Source organism: Squalius cephalus (assembly GCF_949319135.1).
Source record: "Squalius cephalus genome assembly, chromosome: 5".
NCBI lineage: Eukaryota > Metazoa > Chordata > Actinopteri > Cypriniformes > Leuciscidae > Squalius > Squalius cephalus.
Window position 1 is genome coordinate 22,985,463 of NC_137126.1, and position 26,145 is coordinate 23,011,607.

At 36.0% G+C, this 26,145-nt stretch overlaps 1 protein-coding gene across 2 annotated transcripts in view; it reads right to left on the reverse strand.

Moving 5' to 3' along the window:
- Nucleotides 1-8,331: 8,331 nt before the first annotated feature.
- The window catches only part of sv2ca (synaptic vesicle glycoprotein 2Ca), a 35,703-nt gene continuing 17,889 nt past the window's right edge, over nt 8,332-26,145 (reverse strand). For both annotated transcript variants that reach the window (XM_079872604.1, XM_079872603.1), the window contains exons 4-13: nt 22,873-23,024; nt 13,807-13,940; nt 11,777-11,866; nt 11,165-11,275; nt 10,994-11,082; nt 10,749-10,913; nt 10,506-10,639; nt 10,161-10,364; nt 9,910-10,069; nt 8,332-9,764 (exon numbers count right to left, since the gene is read on the reverse strand). In XM_079872604.1, coding sequence (XP_079728730.1) covers nt 9,581-9,764; nt 9,910-10,069; nt 10,161-10,364; nt 10,506-10,639; nt 10,749-10,913; nt 10,994-11,082; nt 11,165-11,275; nt 11,777-11,866; nt 13,807-13,940; nt 22,873-23,024 — 1,423 coding nt within the window. In that variant the 3' untranslated portion in view covers nt 8,332-9,580. The remainder of the gene's footprint in view (nt 9,765-9,909; nt 10,070-10,160; nt 10,365-10,505; nt 10,640-10,748; nt 10,914-10,993; nt 11,083-11,164; nt 11,276-11,776; nt 11,867-13,806; nt 13,941-22,872; nt 23,025-26,145) is intronic.

Sequence of the window (26,145 nt, forward strand, 5' to 3'; positions counted from 1 at the left end):
TTCCTCCTCACCCCAGTGTCCATCAAATCCTCCGGCAAGATCTTTCTTTTCTTCTTTCTTCAGAAGCCTACAGGAAGAGTGCGGCGCTACCTACAGTTGCCATTGCACGCCTTACGTAAATAATAATAATAAAACAATTATTTCCTTTTATGATGGGAGAAAAAATCAAAACGGGTTGAAAACAGAGTTTATTATGTGAACAGCAGCACATATGTGCATTTGTATTATCATTCACATACAAGATTGTCTCTGTCAAACTCAAAACACAGACTGTCAGTATTTGTTTAGTAGATTCAGAACACAAAAAGCTCTTTTCTCAGGCCGCACTCGAGAGCTATAGTAAATTTTTGTAAGCAGGAAACGTCACCAAAGCATTTATGAACTTCAAAAAGAAGAGAATTCAGTTAACAAAAGTAGATACGAGTTAGTGCACGAAGGATTCATTCACATAAAAGATTCATTAAAAAAACAGATATGACCAACGAACAGTTCCGAGCAGTTCCTAATAATGCTGGCCTTTATAGACACCACTGCATACAGAAGTGGAATTTATACCCTATATAACTGTGAATGACGATGATAATGGTGATAGAGAATCATACAGTACATGTAGCCTAACATAGAGCTTATGCTGCTCTAATTGACTTACTGCTGATATCAAGTGTTGTTTACATTTAAATGAGCCTCAACACTCTAAGTCAGTAGTTGACATTTGAAATCAACACAACTGTCCCTGCAGCCTTGAAGTTTGATTATACGTACTACACGCTCTTTACAACTCTTCAGGTCAGTACGTTTCTTCAATTTGTCTAATTTTGGAAGTTGTTCTTCAGTCATCAGCATGGAACGGCGTCGCTCAAGAAGAACCAGGGCTCATCCCGCACGCCTGAGGGGATTCTTGGTGGAGGGCGTCTCTTCCATTCAAGACCTTTCACAGCTGGCAGCTGTAGTCAAGTTAGATCACAATTACAGCTGCACCTCTGTGGAAGTTCGAAGACCCAACGGTTTAGAAGAGCGCTAACTACAGAACGCTGCTGTCCTTCCCGACATCCATCCAGCAGCATCAGTCTCTTCAGTGGTCGTGTGTCAGCAGGAAGACCCTGTCTCCATCCATGGCTCCAGTGTGCAGGGCTACCAGGACATTTACCACTCTATGGTGGAGCCCATGAAGAAGACACGCTCTGGTCGGCACCGTCCCAACAGCCTTGATCTGGGACTGACGATCAAGCAGCGGCTGTGGGAAACCCTCAACTGCCCTACACTGGTGGAGACGGAGCAGCCTGACGGACGTGTCCTGATCACCGAGAGCTTCTCCACACCCAGCAGAAGAAGCTTCGCTCCACGAATCCATGTGGACATCAGTGAAGAGCCCCTGCCTGAGGAACCCAGAAGACACTGAGTGTTCAGTGTCACATGGAGGCTGGAGTATCACACAGCGGGGCCTAAGCATAAATATTGTGTATACCTTGTAGGCTATATAGTTATATAGTAAGTTTTATAGTTTGAAGAGTACGTTTTTATTTTGATGAATACGTTTTTAGCACACTGCTATGAGATTGTTTGGATGCTTTTGGTGATTTTGTTATGTGGCTCCTCCTAAGTTGTTCTAAGTGGTTTTTAATGCATTGCTACATGGTTGTCACAATGTTTGCGGTGGTGTTGACGTGTTTGGCAAGGTTTTCTGAGAGCTTGTTAGCTTGTTGCTATAGTTGCTGGACTTTCGGAGTGGTTTTTCATGCATTAATACGTGGTCGATAGGATGTTTTGAGTGATTGGTTGATATGCGGTTGCCTTTAAACCTGTTAGGTTAGGGTCCCTCACACGGTTTGCAGCTTGACGTGCTGTGAGGGCTTGTGTGCATCAGTGATGCTGAGAGCTACACCACTGGTACTTCACAACTACTGGGGCCGGTTTCACAAAGATAGACTTTGACTATGGCTTAGATATAGTAGATAGTCAGACTTCAGATAGACATCTAAATCAGACCGTTGCACAAAGCACTTAAGACTCTGACTATCTTAAGTAGGACTACACTGCAATGCATTCTGGGTAAAATAAGACACTTTTCAAAACAAAAAACATGGCGGATCGAGTAAGCGCATTCAACCGCTCAGTGCAGTTTACCCCAGCGGAAAATATGTGTTTGTTGGAGGAGTATAAATGACGGAGTATGTTTTTATGTTTCCACTGTTCGATCGCGCCCGTGCCATCTCTCTCTCTGACATACATTGCAATCTTGACATCGCAGCCTGTTATTATGCAGCATTCACACCAAACGCGAATAGAGCGTCAAATTCGCGTCTAGTTCGACGCTTGAACATTTTGAATCCATTCGCGCGTCCAAGGCGAATAGGACGCGCGTATAAAGCGAGCGTTTGAAGCGAAATAGACGGTTGAACAGTCACGGTGTATTGCATTTCACGCATCGCCCGTGACTGCGTATGAAAGGGAGCGCGTCGATCGTTGCTCGCGTTGACTATGTAACGGCTCTAACAGTTACAAGGACATTTTACTTGGGAATGTAGTAACAAGAAGAAATGTTTAAATTATGAGCCATTTTCCCTTTTCTTTTGGCAGTTTGTGAGTCATTCCACGAAACCGGTACGATTTGGACAAACACATTTTTGGATTTTTTACTTTTATGTATTACTTTTCTGAACAACCCACAACATTAATTACATGTTTAACTTCCAGAAAATCATATTTTCCCACCTCAGGCATCAAATCCCTATTATTATTGGTAATTATTTTAAGATATGGGCACTATTAGTCTTCAACCCCGTTATGGACACTATGGGAGCTCTCTGAATATATAAATATATTTGTAATGAAATCAACATTTTCCTATTAATCATATGTCCCTCACACTAATTCAGTAATTGTAAATGTAAAATTTACATATAATTTTACACTTATGCTATACTAAAGCCTGAAATGGGCACTTTTTGTGACAGCAACCTCATCATTTTTGATCAAAGATGTGGCTTAACTTCAGAATTTTAACTAAAATCAGTATTCTTATGATTGCTCTGAACATTTCTGACTAAGTTCAACAAACATTAAATTACTTATTCATAAACTTTAAAAAAAAATGAATAAAAATGTAGGTGTGACGGGGTTGAGACTAAGATTAACAGGGTTGAAGATGGTAACGGGGTTGAAGAGACAAATACAGCTAAACATATACATCGTTGTTTTTTTCTCAAATTCACTGAAAGATTTTCTATGAGCACTGTATTTCATTATGTAACCAAGAAAAACAACATATATAAATTGCAATTGCAACTCAGTTTTATTAACCCGACTGCAGGAAAAACAACAATAACTTTAAATACATTAGAACATTATAAACTGACTAAATAGGTCATCAAAATAAAACATATTACTTGTGTGCTTTTTTGATGTGTTTGTGTGTCTGTGCGAACATGTTTTTGTGTGTTTTTTTGCATGTGCGCACGCTTCGTGGCAAAAAAGTAACGGGGTTGAGTGTGACGGGGTTGTGATTTTTTGCTTGAAAATGGCCACTGCTCTACATGTAGTGAACAACAAGAGAGTACATGGCATTCATTGTATTAAGAAATCATGTATATTTTTGAAATAACAAAGATAATTTTCACAAGTAATAGAATTCTATCTTTATTTGATGTAACAGGGTTGAGTCGTTGAGCTTGACGACCACAATATCAGATTCTAAATAAGTTATAGTTATAAAAGAAGGTGGTAACTTGCCTGTGTCTACACACAGTGTTGTTCAGAAGACTTCTATGATGTTAATTCATGTTATTGATGTCACATATAAGGATCTGTTCATTAGTTTTATGGGGGAGAATGGTTTGTGTAACGGGGTTGAGGGATTACTGAGGGACGGAACTAAATAATGTGATTTTAATAAATAATCATGAATTTACTTAGAAAAAAAACATTACCAGCAAAAAAGCACAGATAGATATTCATGGGAATGGCAAAATGTATGGACTTTTTTCTAATTATATTATTCATATTCCAAGTACACTTTCAAAGAAGGCCATGAGGGACATGACAAAATAGGTGGTGTCAACTGAAAAACAAGATAATTTCTAATATAAAGATAATATGTATGTCATTATTTTTAAACTTTATTAAAGGAGACATTTCAATTGATACAAAAAGCTTTTAAGAATAGATTTTGGTGACCCAATAGGTAAAATACACTTAAAAACTTCAGAGGGACTCAAATCGTACCGGTTTCGTGGAATGACTCTTGTAATGTAACTCATTGTTACTGCTGGTTGCCAAGGTAACATAGAGTCTTAGACCTAAGTTAGCCTGGGGGTAAGGTGTCTAATTTTTTTGGTCTAAATTAAGTCAGTCTTTATTTTTGTGAAACAGTCTAACTTGCATTAGACTGTCTATGAGCCAATTTTAGACTTGTCTAACACTATAGACCGGTCTAAAATAGCTTTGTGAAACCGGCCCCTGGTAGGGTCACCCCAGAGCCATATAGAGAGATATCTCTCTCTATGGCTCTGGGTCACCCATAGTGGACAGGTCTCAGCTGAGGCGCCAGACGGAGACAAACCACCTTCTGGACAGGAGAGGATTGGCCTGATGTTCTTGGCAGAAGATCACAGTCTTGTGACAATGGCAACATCACCAGAATTACCTGTTTGGAAGAAACTTTAAACTGATTACATATGTGAAAGCCATCGATGGATCGATGGAAGCAACTGTTCCAACAGAATGAGGAAACACAGAATGGTTTAATATTGGTAAAGGTGTAGACAAGGCTGCATTCCTTCTTCAGCACTCTTGCAACAGCGTCCAGCCAATCGAATTTAAGGGCCAGTAATTATATTTTATTGCTTCTTAAATGTTTCTATGCGTGTGGTAAAAACATTAAAAATAAATCCCTACTGAAATTATCTCTAAATTTAGGCATATGATGATGTAAATTGATTGGAGCATTGAAAATTATGTAAATACAAGAATTACTATTTACTGTATAACAGGTAAAACAGTCATCTAAAATTCTTAAACCAGAGCTTAACAAAGCAGACTGTACTTTGTAATGTAATTATTCACTGATTATTATGAATAATCAAAACATGCATATTAAACCTAAAAACTAGTGCTATCAGTCATATATCTAATCACAAACTAATGTTTTATCATTAAATATTTAATCACAAACAATCACGTATTTTTTAAAGTGCTGAAATCTGAATTTGTATTGAATTATTTTCCTGTCAAAATGCATTTAGTTTCTTCTTAATGAAAGAACACAGAATATGTAACAGTGTTTTATTAACATTTTACACAAACAAAGCCTTACTAAAACTAACTTAAAAATAAAATGTACTGAAAAACTAAAATTATAAAACACTCTCAACTAAAACAGTCACAGCGAGAAAAACAGCATCAGAAGCTCAAAACTATTGTGTTGCACTGTGTTGTCGGTCACCAGAGCGTCGTTTCAATATGTAGTGGCATAGGTGAGAAAATAATAAATAAATAAAATGCATTTTATTCAAGTTGTACTTTTTCTGAGTTGCATTTCTAATGTCTGATTGTATTTTAATATATCTGTATGCAATAAGACAAAATGAATTATTATTAAAAATATATTAATTAACCCTCTGATGGTCTTCGTTTAGCAGTCACACTGGGGGCCTTCCCGGTCATAAATGACCGGACACCTAAAAATGAAACTTCCTCCATCCCAGTAAAAACCAATGCAATTTATTTTTGTTCTATAATATTTATTCTTTTTAATTTAGAATTTTGAGACAATTTGATTGAACTTATTAATATTTATGCAATATTTATAGTCCATTTTTTGCCATTGAAAATAATGATTTTTTTTTTTTTTTTTTTGATTTAAAAAAAAAAAAAATCTATGCAGTATTTTCGGGTAAAATAGAGACTAGGCTTTCAGAAAAAAAATAAAATAAAAAAAAATCATCAATTTATTAATCATAAAATTAAATAAAACATGATATTGCATGGGTTTACCACTAGATGCCTGTATAGCTCTAAATGGAGATGTTTGTGAATTCTAGTTGTTTTTGGACCAAATTACTTACTTTTAAGATGTGGATTGAATGTATTTTTTTAGAAATTCTCAAATAATACTTTTTGCCAAGGTTTATAACATTTTATTAATTATTATTTTAATAATTTTAATAATTATTATATTAATTATATATACATATATTAATTATAATTATTAATTATGTTATGTTTTTCATGTGAGGGTGAATAAATTATGACTCTTTGAGTTACTATCCCTTTAATATCTGTGAGCTTGATTTCCAGAAGGCCGGTTTAAAGAGCAGAAACCTCTCAGATTTCTCAAGCACTCTGGCAGCTTCAAAGTCGACTTTCTTTCTCTCCATGTCCTGCTCTGCTTTGACCAGTTTCTCTTGCCTTTTCCTTTACTTCCAGGCCAAGAATGTTTCAATACTTTAATACTTACAACGTTTCTGATATTGAATCTTTTGACACTACAACAATCACATCTGGCCAGTCTTTTCTCATGGCCAGAATTCACCCTTTTCACATTCTAAGGACTTCCTTCAGATTAACAGTCACAGACACTTTTCAACACGTTTATTACCTTGACAAAATATGACAGTTATATTCATTTGAATTTTTCTGTCATGAAACACAACAGTGTGATATTCTTGGAGAGATGAGCACACACACCCAAAAAGTTTAATACATGCAGTTTTGATTAGCGATGTCTCAGGACGGCTGAATCTTAGGGACAGTGTGCTGCAATGACAAATGAACAATGGAAAGTTTCAGCAATGTACGTACATTAAAGCTTCATCCATTGCAGTCACCAAAAATGTGTACACACAGTATTCAGCTTTTGAGTCGATCACTGTAACAATATGTACAAAATATACACGGATAAGCACACATTTACCCATACAAAGATATACACACAAACAGTATGCACTGTTCACAAAGCATACACACATCATTTCAGACAGTGTTAACACTAAAATATATGCACAAATAATAAAAAAGGTTTTCAGATTAAGACAGGCTTAGATCAAGGACAGTAGGCCTACAGCAATTATCATTTATAATCTCATTTATAGGCCTAAATAATGCCTTCAAGAAACTGCATAGCTTTGCTGAGACTGAGACAGCATTAAGCCGGTTAGTTGAAAGCCAAATTTTTAAAAAACATCAGTGATACTTTATGAGGTCTGTTTTTCTTACTTTTTTCTTATTGCAGACCTCTCAAAACATTTAAAAAGCTAGACAATAGTAACATTATTGATTTGTGACCCTGGATCACAAAACCAGTCACAAGTCGCACGAGTCTATTTGTGGCAATAGCCAACAATACATTGTATGGGTCAAAATTATCGATTTTTCTTTTATGCCAAAAATCATTAGGATATTAAGTAAAGATCATGTTCCATGAAGATATTTTGTAAATTTCCTACCGTAAATATATAAAACATTTCTTTTTGCGAGTGAATGCAGCACAATCGTGAACATAAATGGACAACTTTAAAGGCGATTTTCTCAAAGTTTAGATTTTTTTGCACCCTCAGATTCCAGATGTATAGACCCATGCGACTGGTTTTGTAGTCCAGGGTCACATTTATGTTATTCAGAGAACTCTATTTGGCACTGACTGCAAAAGCTAAACTGTAAAATGTGACATTGAAACAAATATTTTACTGCTAAGCATATCAAACTGTTGAGGCTTGTAATAACTTTTCATTTTAGGGGCAAGTATATAGATATTATTATGAAGACATTATCTATGGGCTTTAAAATACAACTGTATAACAAAACCGTTCCACTGCATTCAAAAGTTTGAGCTTTTTTTTTTTTAATACATCTCTTATTTATTTGATTGTAAAACCGTTATATATTATAAACTATTTTTTAGAATTTAAAAATAACTGTTTTCTATTTTGTATATATTTTAAAATGTATTTTATTCCTGTGATGGCAAAGCTGAATTTCAAAGTGTCACATGATCCTTCAGAAATCATTCTAATTTGCCGATATGCTGCTCAAGAAACATTTCTTACTATTATCAGTGTTGAAAACAGTTGTGTTGTGGAAACAGTGGTACATTTTTGTTCAGGATTCTTTGATAAATAAAAAAGAACAGCATTTATTTGTAATAGAAATCTGTTGAAACATTATAAACATCTTTACTATAACGTTTGATCAACTGAATGCATTCTTGTGGAATTAAAAAAATGGTAATTTCTTTTGGGATATTTTGTTTTTTTACTCACCACAAACTTTTGAAATATATATATATATATATATAGTCATTATGTAGAATCAACCAAATAACACATAGTTCTCTTCCCTTGGTTTGTAAATGATACTTGTAAATTAATCATGTGTCATGTGGTTATCAAACACATCTCTCTTCCCCTCTCTACAGATTGTAGACCCCATATGTTGAGGCGGGCCCTCTAAACTCCCTCTGCACCAAGTGTCAACAAGATAAGTCTTTGACATTGTACATAAAAGAGGTTTATCACTAGCCTGATTCTTATCAGTCCTTTCTGTCAGATTGTAAGATGGTTTTCATAAATGACAGTGGCAGAAACACACTCTGATATCAATTACAGCAGCTACACCTCATGTTCATATGTGATAATGATCATATGTAGGAGAGGCACAGTTTCCCAAGGCCATTCGCTGTTAGACAAATCACAAAGTGGCAGAACAAGTCAGATAACACATGTCTGTTGTATATGAAATCAAACTGACTTTGTTGATAACAATACAAAGCTTACGAGCAAAATATACTCCACTTATAAGTATCTGCAGAGCACAAAATAGGATTTTGGATTTTCATAAATCTATTAATACATGTGCTTAAAGCATGAGAGTACAGTGCACATTTCTGGCCTTGTCATCAGAGGTTGGAGTACATATGCAAAAGGCGTGATTATAAAAATACTGATGATAATAGTTAAAAATAACACCCCCCACAAATAATACTCAATGAAATTGTTCTAATAACAAACCCTGCTCCAATAATGTTTTCAGCATGTATAGTCAAATTCTGAAACTAGGCACTGAATAAAGAGTTGTTTACCAGTAGACCAGTCTCAGTCTCTCATCTCTTCAGTAACTCTCTGGGTTCAGTCAGCCAGCTGTGATGCAGCTGTGCCGCCAAGCTCTCGGCGCATCTGATCATCCTCTCTGCATATTTGCAGCAGGTTTGGACGGCTCATTAATAGCTTGTTTTGCTCAAGTCTTAATAAGGGGACATTAATATTTATGCTCACGCCCATTCCTAGGCCGTTACAAACCCTTGAAAAGCCACAAGGAAACACAAGGGTTTTTGGTCGAATCAACCGTACAGTATGTAGGTGCACAAGTTGTATCATTGCAAAAGGAAAGTGTAAAGATTGTCAAAATATTTACCCACTGTTTGATGACTAATTGAAAAGGATCTTGTTTTGAGCCACCAACATTCACCAGACTATATAGAAACACCACTGAAACAGTATATGCATTTATGTAAGTACGCAATGTACCGTGATGATTAATGAGGGTTAAGTCAAGCCTTTTGAGTTTCTCCAGACCTCTGATACAAGGGTTACATGAGGACATTAGACCTGGTGTCAGGTAGTCGCAATCCCACCAGACCTCCGCCAACAAGCACTGAGGAGGCCAGAAGAATAGGGATAGCTTTGGTGATGCCAACTAAAGATCCAAAAATCAGATTTCCCATCGCCGCGGCTAGCTTGCACAAGGCATTACAGAAGCCAAATCCAGTACCTCTGAAATAGAGAGGTGGAGGGAGGGAGGATGGATGAGAAAAAAGGTAAAAAGTTGGTGTTACATTGATATTTAATGGGCTTTGAGATTTGGGAGCTTTGTTGTGTGTCTGTTAGCATATTTTATTATGTATGAGCACAAGCCCACCTTCTGTCCGTAGGGAACAGCTCTACTGTCACAACGTCCAGGGAGTTCCAGGCAGAGATACTCAGCCCATTGTATAGGCACAACATCCCAATCATCATTGACTCACTGGTGCCAAACCACAGGAAGAAGCAGCTGATACCAGACAGGATCATGGAAAACCCTGACAAAACAAACTAAATACTTACACACTATTCTTTCACACAATGATAAAAAGTGTAAATCTCACTAAAGTCTAAAGACTAAAGTCTCACCTAACATAGACAAGCGGCCAATTTTGTCCATGAGAAGTGCAGACACAATGTTGCCAGGCAGAACAGCCAGTGTTCCCAAGAAATTGACAAAGTAGACCCAGTATGCACTATAATCATCCTCAAACGTCATTTGACAGCCTGTTTTGTTGTGGTAAAATGTGCCGTTTATGACGTCTGTATTTATCAGTTTGGAATCGTCAATATCTGTCAAATGAATGAATTCATTTCATGAGATTTCAACCACAGTAGAAAGTGATGGTTAAGTATGCACAGACATGTAGCAAAATGGTAAAATGCAGAAAAGTGTGTGTCTGTTTTGCATTCAAAAAGAAATGACAATTTTACCAGTGTTGTAGAAGACAGCATCAATAAATGTGCAGTTTCGAAAGAAAGATCCCACCGATGTCACATGCTTAAAAAAGCAGTTTTCAAAGGTGGAATTGATGAAAGTGACGGACTTGAATTTCATATTTAAGAACCTGTGTAACAAATATAGGAAATGAATTACAGTGTGTAATAATATGCAGGCATACACAAAATAAGATTTAGGATTAAGATTGCTGTAACATAAGCATTTGAATAAGTCACCTGTCATTTATAAATAAGCTATTAGTGTGTATCTGGTTCTCGAGGGTGAAATTGAAGGTGAAGTCTTCAATGCGTTCGCTGTTATGCCTTTGTACTTTGGAGGCGTATTCATCAGCCTGAAGGTGCTTGATGACGTCAGGGAACCACACAGATAAACCATAATACCTGCAGAAGTATTGGAGTTCTTTAAAGACTGGATGGATGGATGGATGGATGGATGGGTGACACAAAAAGGAAGGTCTTACCCAAATGACAGTGTAAGCCACACAATAGCAAGTTTCACTGTAATGTCTTTCAGTGGATAATTAAAGCACTTCAAGAAGTTCAACCAAATCTGGAAGGACAGAAAAAGGATTTATTTTCATTTGTATCATAAAAAATATCACAAGTATCCTGTAATGTATTGTGAATCTCACCCCATGAAGCTCAGTCTTTATTCTGAAGATCGCTTTTGAGAAAGAGTTGCCGGATTCATTCTGCATCTCCACAAACTCATCAATATGCTTTGGGATCTTGATTCTGTTCACCTACAAAAAGAAACAAGACTAAGACATATGGGCTTTATTCTATGATGAAGATCAAGCTGTCACATACATTTTACACTTTTATACCTTCTTAAACATATTCTTTCTTTTTTCTATTACAGTGGTCTTAAAATGTATTTGGATACTTAAAGGAATAGTTCACTTAATAGTTCACAGAATTTTCATTTTTAAGTGAACTATTCCTTTAAGTATCCAAATACGTTTTAAGACCACTGTAATAGAAAAAAGAAAGAATATGTTTAAGAAGGTATAAAAGTGTAAAATTTATGTGACAGCTTTATTTTCATCATTGGGCTGCTCACAAAGCCTTGATGCAGTCTGCAATCTGTCTCTATTTCTGAAGCTCAGTAAATGACACCGAAAACATCCATGAAGCCCACATACAGGGCAGGATGAGACAATCATTCATGAATTTATGCAACTTTAAAGCATAGTTGGTGCTCTAAGCAGCTTAAAGTTAGTGCAGTGAGGGAATCGACTCACGGTAAAGACTTTCTCGGGCTGTCCACGCGCTCGCATGTTTGTGTCATGAATCTGCTTGAGGATCATCCAGGCCTCGTCGTGCTTCCCCACCTGAAAGGATAAGAAAAATCCCTGAGAGATTAACTGGATTAAGTGGAAACCGGAGCGCTAGATGACAGCCGCCCACCTCCATTGCCACGGCAGGCCCGGGAGAGGGGCGTAGGGAGTCACGACAAGCACGCGTCATTAGCTTCAAAGAGAGTCGTGTTCCCTGAAGCCAGGCTGTTTCCTCAGATTTTCAAGGCATTCAAGTCATATAAACTGAATTGATGTTCTTGTAAACATGCAGTTAGCAATAAAACAGTAGCTTAATTTCTAACAACATATCTGAGTTACTTTTTTAAATAAGTAAAGCAAGTTATATAGTTATCCCATTTATTGACTGAAACCTCTCCTGACCCCATGTTGAGAGAAATTGGGAGTAAGGTGCAGAGGCGTTGTGTGCAATGTGTAAACTTGATGGCTATTGTAGTACAAGACTAAATGTGAGCATGCATTTACTCATCTCACTTGCACAAAAACATTCAGTATTCTCAAAAGGAATAAAAATGGTAAAATGCAAACTGAGAATATTATGCAAATCTGCAGTAATTCATGGTAAAGAATACACTTTATGTATTTAATCTCACTTTATTAAGCAATGTATTTGCTGCTGACCTATGATGATCCAATTAAACCATACTAATAAGCAAAATGACTAAATAAACATCACATTTTGTGTTTCAATTTTTTTCAAAGATTTTTGAACTTTCTTTTCCTGCATCTTACCTATTCTTCTGCAATTTAGAATGGCAGCACAGCTGAAAGGTTTGTTTGAGCTCTGCCATCTACTGTACAGGTGGGAATTTGCATTATGCATTATTCATCTTTTGACTTTTGGTGTGAAAGGGCCTTTACATTTGCCAAAAAATAACTTTTTGTTTAAAAATACAGACAAACAGCCCAGCCCAGATAAGAAAAAGTAACGCAAAAGTAACATAATGCATTACTTTCCATAAAAAGTAACTAAGTAGCACAATTAGTTACTTTTTTATGAAGTTACACAAATATTGTAATGCACAGGGGTGCACATCACTTTTTGGGTCTGGTTCTCAAGGGAGCACCTGGAGATGCTGCTTGGTACTCACACTTTACTTTTCAACCTGTCGTCATCACTTTCCTCCTGACTATCTTCTTTTCTCTCAAACATGATAGATGATGATGATGATGATGATGTTTTTTATTTTATCAACATTAATGGCACAGAAAACAGCAGGAATATTAGGCTGCTGTCACTTTATGACCGAATGCACGGACTGAAAATACTGACATACATCCGGTTTCTTTCTCAACTGTTCACTTATGACGTAACCAAGAGAATACTTGCCGAGATGGGTATTTTGACATCATTTTGTGTGTGTCGGTTCAAACCCAAGTAAACGCGAAAGAGAAATCAATTCGGTGTTCGAGCACTGTCTGAAACGTGCCTATCTCTCTGCGTGTGCGCGAGTCCAGATTTGCGCCTCTTCTTCCACGTTTAAAATCATTTCAATGAGTAAATTGGCAAGACAAAACGTTCAAATGATAAACTTTCACTCTATGATGGTTAAACTTAGCACTTAATCCGTGAATCACATGTGTGCCAAACCGTGGGGCCTGTTCTGTACGGATCACGGATCAACTGCGATCCGTCGCACCCCTAATAATTATTGAACACACTTATCATAGTGATTGCTATCTTACCAGAGATGGAGAAAAATCCTACTACAATAAGTAAGCGTGTCCCTGTCCCAAAAATGCCCAAAATGTTGGTACTGCGCATAGTTTATTTGTACCACGCATGCGCACCTGCACACCAGTTACTGTATGTGCACCCCTGGTAATGCATTACTTTTAAAAGTAACTGTCGCCAACACTGACGATAACGATAAAGATATAGTTCTAAAAATCATTCTAAACGTAAAAGAATAGCGAAGTCCACACCACAACTATAACGAAAATGTTCTACTTACCTCCAAGTAGAACCTCGGGCTCTCCGGCATGAACATTAAAGCCACCACGGCACAGAGGCAGGGAAGAGCGCACACCACCACAAACACCCTCCAGCTGTGGAACTGATAAGCTGAGCCCATACTGAAACTCCAGCCTAAAAAAAAAACAAAAAACCTCAAACAATTTTTCATGTTATTGATCCAGCACAGAAAAGGGCTAGGCTGGTAGCACTTCAAGGCGTAAGACTGTAGGATTTGAACAGGCAACATTTGTCAATAACTGCTGGCATGTCACAGTGATTACGGTCTGTCTGAGTACATCCATTTAATTTGTCCAACGCTGATTGATTACATAAATAGTGAATCTGTTTGTCTTTTGAACTGAAAACCATCAGAATTAATATGTGTAACAGATTGGGTTTCCTTTTATTATGCAGTAGAGCCCTGCATTTCAGCACGAGCCCGACGGGCCCCGACTTTTTTACGCCCCTAGGGCCGGGCTTCGGGTCAATTTTCACGTCATAGTTAAAATGCGGGCCGGGCCTCGGGCCTTTTTTGGGTTATCCTGCTTTTTATATTTTTAGACATTAATTAAAAAAAAAATATGAGAAGTTGACGTTGACGATAGAAAAACAAACATAGAAAGACATTTCGTAACCTCATAACTTATGGCGTTTTTTTCCTGTCAAATGTCGAGAGCGCATTATTGTAGCGTGAAAGTAGGCTACATTAATATAATGCGCGAGCGCGAATCTCTCTGCTCGCACACGGAATATAATGTGCCGAGCGCGAATCTCTCTGCTCGCGCGCGGGAACTGGACGTGCCCTGCACTTAAAACGTGTTTTAAATACTGGCCATTATAGCCATCAGCTAATCTTAAAATTACACTGACATATGACTGACATGACAGTCTGTCTCACGCACGCACACAGAAGGTTTCCCGTCAGCGCGACTCACGATTCACCTCATGTGCAAATAATGGAGAATATTAAGAGAAAAATCGCGTGCGTGAGAAGAATTCGTGATAGAAGAAAGGAGGACTGGGTTAAAACCTTCCACTGTGGATGCTTAGCTATTCTTTTTCTCCACGATGCTCTGTTAGAGACTGTTCTAACTTTTCGTTTGATTGGACTTTATTTTCGTTTAACTGTTGGAAACCTCTGATGTTTTTCGTTTGATTGGACTTTGTTTTCGTTTAACTGTTGGAAACCACTGGAAAAAAAGAATGGCCATGTTCTGTGGTGCATTTTTGAGGTAAGATAATCTGCCAGTTTGTTTTTAATTTATTTAATTTAATAAGCTATTGCTCATTTCGTTTGCAAGCGCTGTTGCGAGCAGCCTGAGCCTGCCTCAGTATTTCAAAAAAAAAAATTTACTCACTGTGGTTTAATAAACATTTATTAAACTAACTGTCTGTGTGATATGCTTGAAGTTTTTTATATCTATTGATTTTATTGTAGACAAGTAAAGTATTATAGCATTGATTTGAGAGGCTCAATTGATCAAACATGTTTTACTCGCTGTCGGCTCGGTTTGCTTGGTCGCCATTTAAAAAAAAAAAATGCTCCAAACATTTGTCTAAATGAACCTAATAAAGAAATGAAAAGAAACATTAATTTACATAACTAACAAAGAAACATAACTAACAAAACTGAGCTATTTTAATGGCTGCAAATAGGGCAGGCTGCCGCTGTGTAATGAAAAAAAAAAAAAAAAAAAAAAAAGGGGCTCGGGTCGGGCTCGGGCTGATAATTCTGATGAGCTGTCGGACACGGGTCGGGCTAGGGCCTGAGCGTCTCGGGCCAGGGCCGGGCTCGGGCCTAAATTTGAGGCCCGTGCAGGGCTCTATTATGCAGTCCTGATTTTAGTTAGTTAGTGTTTGTTTATTTAAATAAAGCTGAAATAAAAATAAAATATAAATATTAGACAAAAACCTTAAACTTAAAAAAAATGTATGAGATATGTTGCATTCGCAAATAACTGACATAATTATTAATGTAAAACAAAACAAAAAAAAAAATGTATTATTACAAATATTATATTATTTAAAATACTACATGAAAATATTTTTAAAAATGAACAAAAATTACAAAAGCACCAAAAAATGACTAAAGCTAAAATCAAAATTTAAATATGGAAAAAAAGAACCTACACCAGCATTGCCTTTATCAACAAATGTTTCTTTTAAGGCCTCAAATATCTTAAAAACCTAAGAAATGAATACAATTATTCAATAATAAAAGGGACGGTTTAATGTATATATGTGACCTGATCCAGCAAAATGAGTCACAGTGACCCAAATTTAAAAATTGAGATTTTGGTATTAATGGAAAGAGGAGACCATAAGCTTTCAAATGATATCCAAGTCAAAGTCATACCTTGAATGGTTGTAAAGATATACACATTTGAATTATGGTCGTCTGTCCTCTTTTTACAATTGAAAACCTGAGAAAATCGCTTTTAAAGTTTTTTGCCCGTTTTTTGTTGATATCTTTCAAAATCCATTGCATTTAAAGGGATAAACTATTTATTGTACAGCTTAATTTGACCAAAGACATTAATATATGCTATTAAACCAGGCTGAAGCTCAAATTATTTTAAAGTTTTTATTTTAATAAATAATTTAAAAGGCACTTTTACAAACATTTGGGTCATTCCAGAATTGGGGATACATTTCGAGTCTCCCAGATAAACCTTCTTTTATTTAAATAATAAAAAACTTTTTTGAATCAATTTTGAATAATAACACAAATTATATTACACTATCACTAAAAATAATGCTTTATGTATATTTAGGAATATAATTTAATGGGGAAATATTAACTAAATGACTCCCACTGCACCTATTATTGACTGTCTCCGCCTCCTGATTCATACTTTCAACTTGAATTATCATGAAATAATTAAGTCTAATTTTCAAATATTTTTTTTGTTTACTCTTTTAAGTTATATAAACAATTGCATAGAATATATATTTTCTGTATTATTTGTAATTTAATTAATAAATAAATAGATTTTGTGTCTGTCCCTACATTCTGGTCAACTCTGTTACCTCTGTTATAAAACAAAACCTCCAAAGCATTTGTAGAAAAAGCATGTGACTTGCACCAAGGGATGTCACTTCCTCTGGTGGGAAACTCTGGAAAAGCGTGAAGTATTTTATTATTCTTCTCTCATTAATTTGTACAAAATGTTTAGTATACACCAATAATAGATTAATTATTTGTCAAATATATTATTGTGATATTGCAGTGAATCTCTCATTCACTTTTTAAAAAACGACAATATGGTGAAAACCCATAAAATTATGATTTTAGACATGCCATGTGGTATCTGGTTTGAGGTTAGCATTTTGAGATAAAGCACAAAATGGTGGAAAATGTCAACTCTGTTGTCGTCAACTCTGTTATCAACCCACATAAATCAACCCATTTTGTCTGTAACAGAGTTGACAGATTTTTACATTGATGTTCAGTTAGTAAATTGATGTTCAGCATTAATATTTTAAATCTTACAAGTTTAATTTGAGAAATGTCGCTGTCAAAAGAGAGCAAAGTCGCCAAAAGCGTTGAAATCACTAGAGGCTTCTAACCTAAGCTCTGCTGCTGGTCATCAAGAGTGGCTAAGGCTAGTCAGTGATTTTTTTTGGATCTGGAGACGTGTCATCCTCTGATGACAGCGACAGCAGTGACAGCCCTGTGGTATTTATTGTGTATGGATGTGAGTGAGTGCAATTATTCTGTGAGTGTATTTATCTGCAAGGAGAATCCATTACAATGTGTTTGATTTATTTTAACCCAATATTTAACTGTTGGTATCTCCGTTATGAATGTGTTAAACTGTTATTGTCAACTAGCCTACACAAAGATATGATTGCATAGGCTAACATTATTTTGTTCTCTGTTTCCTTGTCTCTCTGCCTCTCTCAATTTCTCTCTCTCTCGCTCTCTCTCTCTCTCTCTCTCTCTCTCTCTCTCTCTCTCTCTCTCTCTCTCACACACACACACACACACACACACACACACACACACACACACACACACACACACCCACCCTCTCTCAAGGAAAACTGTAGCACCTCTGTTCAATCTTACTGATTTTAGTAAATGGGTCATTCCAGAATTGCGGGTACATTTCAAGTATAGAAAGAAAACAAAAAAATATGATTTTTTTTTTCTGTTAAACCTTTTTATTTTCATAGAAGGCACTTTAAATTCAACATTTTAAATATTTGCTGATCTTAATAATATTTAATCTTTCTGAGGAGATCTGCTAGCTTGTTTACACATAGCGCTACGAGTCTGACCTGACAGGAGGATGGCTGGACCAATCGCGTGCCGGTCAGTCGAAACGGGGCTTCCCATTGACAAATGATCAGCGTTGTGTACATTTCTAAGCTCTTTGATTGGTTCTATACAACGTGAAACACCATATTTGGAGAGCAGAGACGTTTGAGGGGATTCCCGGGAAATGCTCAGAGGTGACGAGAGAAGTTGAGAAAAGCAATATTCATTTTCAGCGAATTTAGTAAAACTTTGTAAACTTTAATAGTCATTTAAATACCTTTACTCAATTATCTGGACTACGAAACTTTAGGAGATTATTTTTGGATGTCTGTTCTTTGGATTTTAGCTAAAAAAAATTAAATAAAAAAAATCTATTATTTCATTGTTTTTCCACATAATCGGCCCATATCTTAAAATGGAACGTTGCGACTTCCGACTCATTTCGCCAGATCGGGTCACATATAATGTATGTATATATACACACACTTCCAACCAGACACATTTTCATGGACATTCGGTGTGCAGAAATAATTTAGAAACTGTAGAAAATCGAATTGCTTCATTTACATTATCTTGCGTTTATCTCCATGGCAAGACAGTAATGTTTTGGTTAAGTGTATGGAGCATGATATTCATCATAATATGTAGGCTTGAAGAGAACAGAGAGACCACTGAGCTACAGGATTGCACAGTTCTGTTATAATATGCATGCATATAAAAAGACCAATCAACATACACACTATCCAAAACTATTTCACATTTCTAAATTTAAGTGGTGTCAGGCAGGTTTCTGAAATCAAGTAAAGCAGCTTTAAGACTGTCATGGACTCCTAAGCTGAAAATTTTTGTCTCATTACTTTACAGTTTAAGTGGTGCTTTTTCTACTCCACCATATGTATCTTTTTCTTTACAGTAATGTCTGATGCGCTGAGCTGTAAAACTGTGTGGGGTGCTAATGATGTCATTAAAGTTGAAATGTCCCATTGAAAGGCAGAAAGTACCTTTTATTGCTTCAAACGCAAAGTGGCCATTAAATTAATTATTTATGTTTTATGCATGATTAAAATAAGATCATAAAAAAAGTTTTTTTTAATAAAGTTTTTACGGGTGGATGCCCTCTGCCAATTTCTTATGCCCCCCAAACCCCCCGCCCCATCACAAGGACCCAGGAGAATGTTTGTAGACATTAAATACCATATGTCTAAATAAACACTGTGGTATTTTATATCAAATTTAGCTGTCATTTGGTAGATGCTAGGCAAACTAGACAGATGCCAACATTCCTAAAAGTCACTAACATAACAGCACAAAGTAAAAGAAAAACCCAAACTACATTAAATATGGGTAACATAAAAGTGTATAATATGCAAAGTAAATATAAAATCATGAGTTTACAGCTGATGATGTTATGATGATGGTGGTTTACAGAAGATCGTGGTAAAAATAATGGTTTATGTCTGTACCGGAGTGAAAGACACTCTAGAAATACAGCGTGGTAAAACCAGTCACTCAATGTGTGTGTTCATTTGTGCATCTCTGTGAGGACCTGTGGTAAATTATGACGGTAACACTACACAAGATGTGATTGCGGCAACAGGCAAGCCCAGAGGGTTAATGTTTCGCCATGTCATTAAACAGATTATGTGCATAATTGACTGAGGAAACGAGTCAGCAGATAGTAAACCTACGCGTTTGAACTCATGTACAGTGACTTGCCAGCGGCTCTACTATGGCCGGCTTCAATGCAAATAAAACGGCACACTCACAAACACACAAACTGAGTGAAAGTAAAAATGGAAAAAATTCAATTCTATGTACATTCACACTTTTGCTCTGTTACAAACCCTAGCATGCTGACTCCAGAGGCACTGAAACTTCATGTTGGCATGTATCCTTTGTGAAGAAATTCCCTGCGACAAGCTCAGTGAAAAAATGCTATTACTATTTTTACTAAGATATGGTAAAAAACGTAAGAGTGCGTACTGAATTCAGCACAAGTCTAAGAAGAAATGTTCATTCAATACTTCTTTCAAAAATGAATTTGACCTAATATTTGTGTTTGTATTATCTTTTACTCATATTAGCATATTGTTGTGTTAGCTTAGCAACGTGTGAACGTCAAACTGTTGTGTTTCAAATCTCTTTTGATTTGTGATAAATAAATCACTTATGAGGCTGTTTTACATGCAATGCTGCCTTAGATGGGAGCTGACGATGTAAAATGTGTTTATGTACCTTGCTTGAAGGTAACTCGTTTGTGTATGGATGTACGAACCGAGTGACAAATAACAAAAGAGCTTTTGAAAGTGTCAGGCAACTGATATATTACCCATAGTGCACACATAGCTTTGTAACTCACATATTTGCATTTATATTCCATTTATTATTAGTTGTGCTTGCTAAGGCATATTATTACTATTTGATTCAGAGATTTAAACAAATGCCAAACCATATTACACTTCAGTGTGTAACTCCCAGACTGTCTGCACAACAAACATGAATGATACCTCAAATTGTGAAGCCTCTTTAGGAGAAGTGCCATGTCACAGTCAGTAGCTTTGTTTACATGCAACAAAATAATAATCTATTTAAAATTGGAGTGATGCCTCACCCCCCCCACCCCAATCAATGAGAATGCTTTATCCGAATGAAATTTCGATATGATTAAAAGAGGTGGTGTATGCAACAAAGTTCAAGTTCAGGGAAAGTCCCCCGTTCCCTTGTCTCAGCCTCAGACGTCACGCCCACGGACCGTTGGCTGAACATCTGATACATATGGCACACTTTACTGGAAACAGTTCAGTTACCACATGTGGTTCTTTTCAGGCACAGAGTCCCTCCCCCCCCCCCCTCCCCAACAGACACACTCAGACTCCCAATTTACTGGGCCTATGATTGTTTCCCATTGATTCTCGGCATACAGACTATAACATAGACTCCCTAATACTCTCCTAGACACTGTGTTTGACAGCTTGTCCCCAGCCCGGGCTCCACCGAGGGCCATTCATAAATCAAGCACCCCTTTCGCTTTGTTTCACAAGGCAAGGAGAAAAACCTCATTATGGTCTCAAGGAACAAAACAGAGCGAACCCCCCCTTAAATAGGTGTGAAAACGGTCAGCTCTCGTCATCATTTTGCCCGAAAGACTCCTCTCCATATCCATTCAGCTCCTTTCCTCCACCCCTTCCCCTCTATTCCATCATTTCGCTATACTGATGAGTGCAGCTTATTTCCAGAGTAGAGGTTCTCATAAATCATTGGGCTATGGCTTCCCCCACAGGAGCCACTTCATCCTTTAAATATCCCTGCAGTGCTCTGTTTCTACATTAATCACTTAACCTAAAGCTCTGCTGTTCTCCGCTCCCTCACAGTCGTCCCTGTCTGTGAGAGGACAGCCCACACGTGGCGGAGGAAAAGCAGACACCTTGACCTAAGCTTGCTGAGTACCTTGTTGTAATCGGACTGTCGGTCTACCTGTGTCATGTGATACTTGATTTACAGGTTTATACAATCGCTAGAACACATTTCTGATTTCTCAATACTTGAACTGTTAAAACTGAAAACTGTTAAACTTAAGTTAAAACCTAACATAATACAAAATTGAATAAGACAGCTATTTGCAACAGTTCTACAGTAATACTATATTCAATTATATTACGAATGCAAAAAGTACAATCGAAACAATTCGATGCAGCTGAACTCCTACACAGGTTTTAGTCTTTCAATTTCTTTACCATCTATACAAAAGATGTAAACTTAGTTATAATTTTGTAATATAAACATGGACTAAGTTCGATATACTGTGGTGAACTATAAACAGCAGAGAGTGTCATTCTTGTTTTGTAAGGAAATTTTACAAAAGCAATCATTATATAATGCTGCCTGTTGTTAGTGGTTTTAGGTCATTGTTTTATGAGTGACAGTGTGAGTTTGTTGGTTGACAAACTTTGCCAGTGTTGGTTGAGACTTGATTTGAAGTGATTTGGTAGTTTTAGTGCATTTTGAGTGTGAAATTAACTGCTATGACAAGTTGAAAGTTGGTTAGGAAAACTGTGAGAAGAGTTTTGAAAAAGTGACCAAAGTATTGAGAAATGTGTCCTAGTGATTGTAAAAAAGAAAAGAAAACTGTAAATGGAAATGAAAACAGGTATTATCATAGGTTTTTGGACATGATTTTTGGACATGTACAGTCGTAGTGCCATAGTATTTGTACATGTATTATGGTAATGCCACAGTATTCTTTAAAATACCTTGTAAATGCCATGTAAAACTCGATCAAACATTATACTGTTCAAAGGTTTGGGGACGGTAGGATTTTTTATGTTTTTGATAGAAGTCTTTTATGCTTACGAAAGATGCATTTTGATCAAAACTACAATAAATTTAAAATAACCTTTTTTATTTTCATATATTTTATTAAAATGTATATTCATGCAATGGCAAAGCTGACTTTTCAGCATCATCTTTAGTATCACATGATGCTGATTTGGTGCTCAATAAACATTTCTTATTTGTATCAATGTTGAAAACAGTTGTGCTGTAATTTATTTGTGGAAGCAGTGAGTGATTGATATATATATATATATATATATATATATATATATATATATATATATATATATATATATACAGTATACTTTTGTAACAATGTGTAACTTTACTGTCACTTTTTATCTGTTTATGCTTCCTTACTGAAAAAGGTCATCATTTTAAATAGTATTTGTTTTATTTAATAGTGTAATATTATTACAGTTCACTAATAAATTAACATTTTTGAAGTACATGATCTGGTTCTCTTACCGTAGTGAGGTATGATGGCCCAGGCCATGGCAGAGGCATAAATCTCCCCTATCATCCAGAACATGCAAAGCCAGCTCAGATGTTCTCCACGCTTCTCTCTTGCTAACACCTCAGCAAAGTATGAGAAGACGATGGGCACCGCTCCACCAATCCTGAAGGACAAGAGAAGGAAGAATAAAGCAGAGAAGCACAACCTCAAGGCCAGTGCAGAGGGTATAAGTGCTCAGCGAATTAAGACAGCTGTTTTCTTTTTTATGTACTTCCAATTTGAATAATTTTGAAACACAATAACAAGTGTGCATCTGTGGACATTTTTAAATTGTGTTTACAGTTTTTCTCATTTGCTAACACAATTCATGAAGCAATTTACCATTTTCTCACACCTATAAACACATTCTTAAAACTGCACACCAACTTGCACAAACCTCAAACTTCCACATCAAAATCTAATATTTTAGTCAAAAACATATTCTCTTGTGAGAATTAAACTTTGGTCTCAGAAGACACACAAAAACCTAACAAATACACAGACTGCTTTCCTCTCCAGGGAACACTAATGAGATCAACTCATACCACTGTAACAAAAACCTCTTTTTAGGTTTCAGGAAATATTTTGCAGCTCAATGTCTATTACAGTATGTAACATGAACAGAGGGGTCTAGATACAGCAAAATACTGTACAACAATGAGCTTAAAGAAAAGTTGATTTACATTGCCTAGGGAAGGTACATAGAGAATGTCTGCTTTACAGAAGTGCAGTCATTTCTCAGTTTTGCAAAAATACAGAACATGAAAAAAATATTTGGCTAAAAATTAATTTGACAATCACGAGTTTGATGGTATACAAAGTTTACTGTACAAAGGGAAATTTCCCTCTTTGAAAGTACTGTTTCTGTGTACTGTAATTTCACTGTATGAATAATCCCTGTAGATGATTCTTTCAGCTCTCTCTCCAGTGTTAGGATGCATTTTCTAAAGCACAATCACTTGTGCTCCTACTTATATTATCCTGAGATTCTGATGCGTCATCAGTTTTGCTATGTAATGTTTACACAAGGAGGAATTTGTCTTACTTGAGTACACATTGTGATGCCTGAGTGAATTATATTATGTGTTTGTTTTCTGAATGAGGTTAAGCCTGTGTAAAATGAAAGCATTTTTGTGTAGAATTTTGAAGAAATCGTTAAGAAAACTGGTATGTGTGCGAAAAGAGGTGAAATGTGTCTTTGTTTTGAGAACTGAATGAATGGTTTGGGAAACTGTGTCAACTGAATCAGTTATAGTGTGTTAGCAATCGAGACAAACTGTAAGTGTGTAATTCCTGTGTTGCCACCATCATCAAATTGAATTGCAAAAATTTCAAGATGGTTTCCAAAACCATTTTTTTAAATAATAATGTTACACTTTTAGGGAAATCAAACTAAAAATGGCTTGTACTGCACATTAAGTTAGGATAGGCAAACAAATATTTAAGACTGAAACATTACAATGAAAAATGTGAAAAATGAGCTTTAACTGCTAAAAAGAATCTACTGAGGGCTATGAGGAGCACTCCTCCCTTAACAAGTCAATTGTAAATCATTAATCTTTTAGATAGATATTTTAAATCTTGAGAAATTTTCATTTGATTTGACGATCAATCAGAAAAACACTAGATGTGTAAAGCAATAGACTTGATGTAATTAAAGACTACTCTGTGTCCACACAAGAAAAACTAAATAAGTCTTGTCTGTGAGATTTCATTTAATTGCTACTACTGGGTTAATTAGTCCCCGGTTTCTTCTTCTGATCAATATTTGAAGGAAAGACACTGAAATACAATGTAAACCAGAAACTTCCAAAATGGTAGCATTTAAAAGAATCAAAGATTATTTAAATCTGGACTTTACCAACCTTTTCTGATACTACCATTTAAAAGTCAATAAGATATTTTATTTGGAGACTTTTACCTTGTAAAAAAAAATAAAAAATAAAATCTATATAAAAAATGCTGTTCTTTTGAACTTTCTATTCATCAAAGAATCCTGAAAAAAAATATATACATATATTACTGTTTCCACATACGAACTGTTTTCAACATTGATCAAATTAATAAGAAATGTTACCAAATCAGCATATTATAATGATTTCTGAAGGATCATGTGACAGTGAAGACTGAAGTAATGAGACTGAAAATGTAGCTTTACCATCACAGGAATAAATTACATTTTAAAATATATTTAATAAGAAATCAGTTGCAAATTATAATAATTTTCACATTATTACTGTCTTTACTGTATTTTTGATCAAATAAATGCATCCTTGGTGAGCATAAGAGACTTCTTTTTTTTTTTTTTTTTTATCGAAAAATGGCCATTCAAAGATTTCTTTATCAGCAAAAATACTTATCTCTGTGTTGAAGATTTGGGTTAACACTGCGAATTGTAAACCTGTATGACAGCGACCTCATCCTGTATTATTTTTTAAATATGAAATTAAAACTGAAACATATATTATTTTATACAGACATAATACTGCTTATCATTGTACCCATATTGACATCCTAATTAGCAACAACATCCTGTGAAATGCTCATTAGGAGGCGCAGGCTTCAGTGCAAGTCATTACAGGCTGAATGTGTTCAAAGATTCACAAGAACACCATCATCAGAGAGACAAGTGCTTTAGCCATGGACCAATAGACAATGTCCGCCAGCAATGGAGAATCAGAGACCCAAGAAAGCAGCACTGCAGAGGCTATTGATCCAGCCAGATGTAATGTATTGTCTGTCTGAAAAAGACTATTATCTAAAGAATAGGGGAGACATTCTCGTTTTAGAGGAGGGTTGATAAAAGATGCCCATTGTATAGTTTCTCATGATACCAGCCAAAATTTCTTTCCAGAAACACGTCAAGGTGCAGGTGGAGACTATATTTAGGTAGTGTGTTAAATTGATGATTTCCATATATGTCTGTTTACACATGGGAGTGGCAGAGATATTGTTCAGTGTTGTGTGTGGAAGACTTCTTTACAAACATCGGAAGAATCACTGTAGGATGTTCCGAAAAATAGCCTATATTGAGGCATGATCTTGGCATAAAAAATACAATCTACAATCAGTATAAACTATCTACTTAAACAGTATTTTCTCACTTTATACACCTTTATTTATTTTTTTATTTAATCAAAAATACAGTAAAGTACTAATATTGTGAAATGTAATTTATCCCTGTGATGGCAAAGCTGAATTTTCAGCATCATTACTCCAGTCTTCAGCATCACATGATCCTTCAG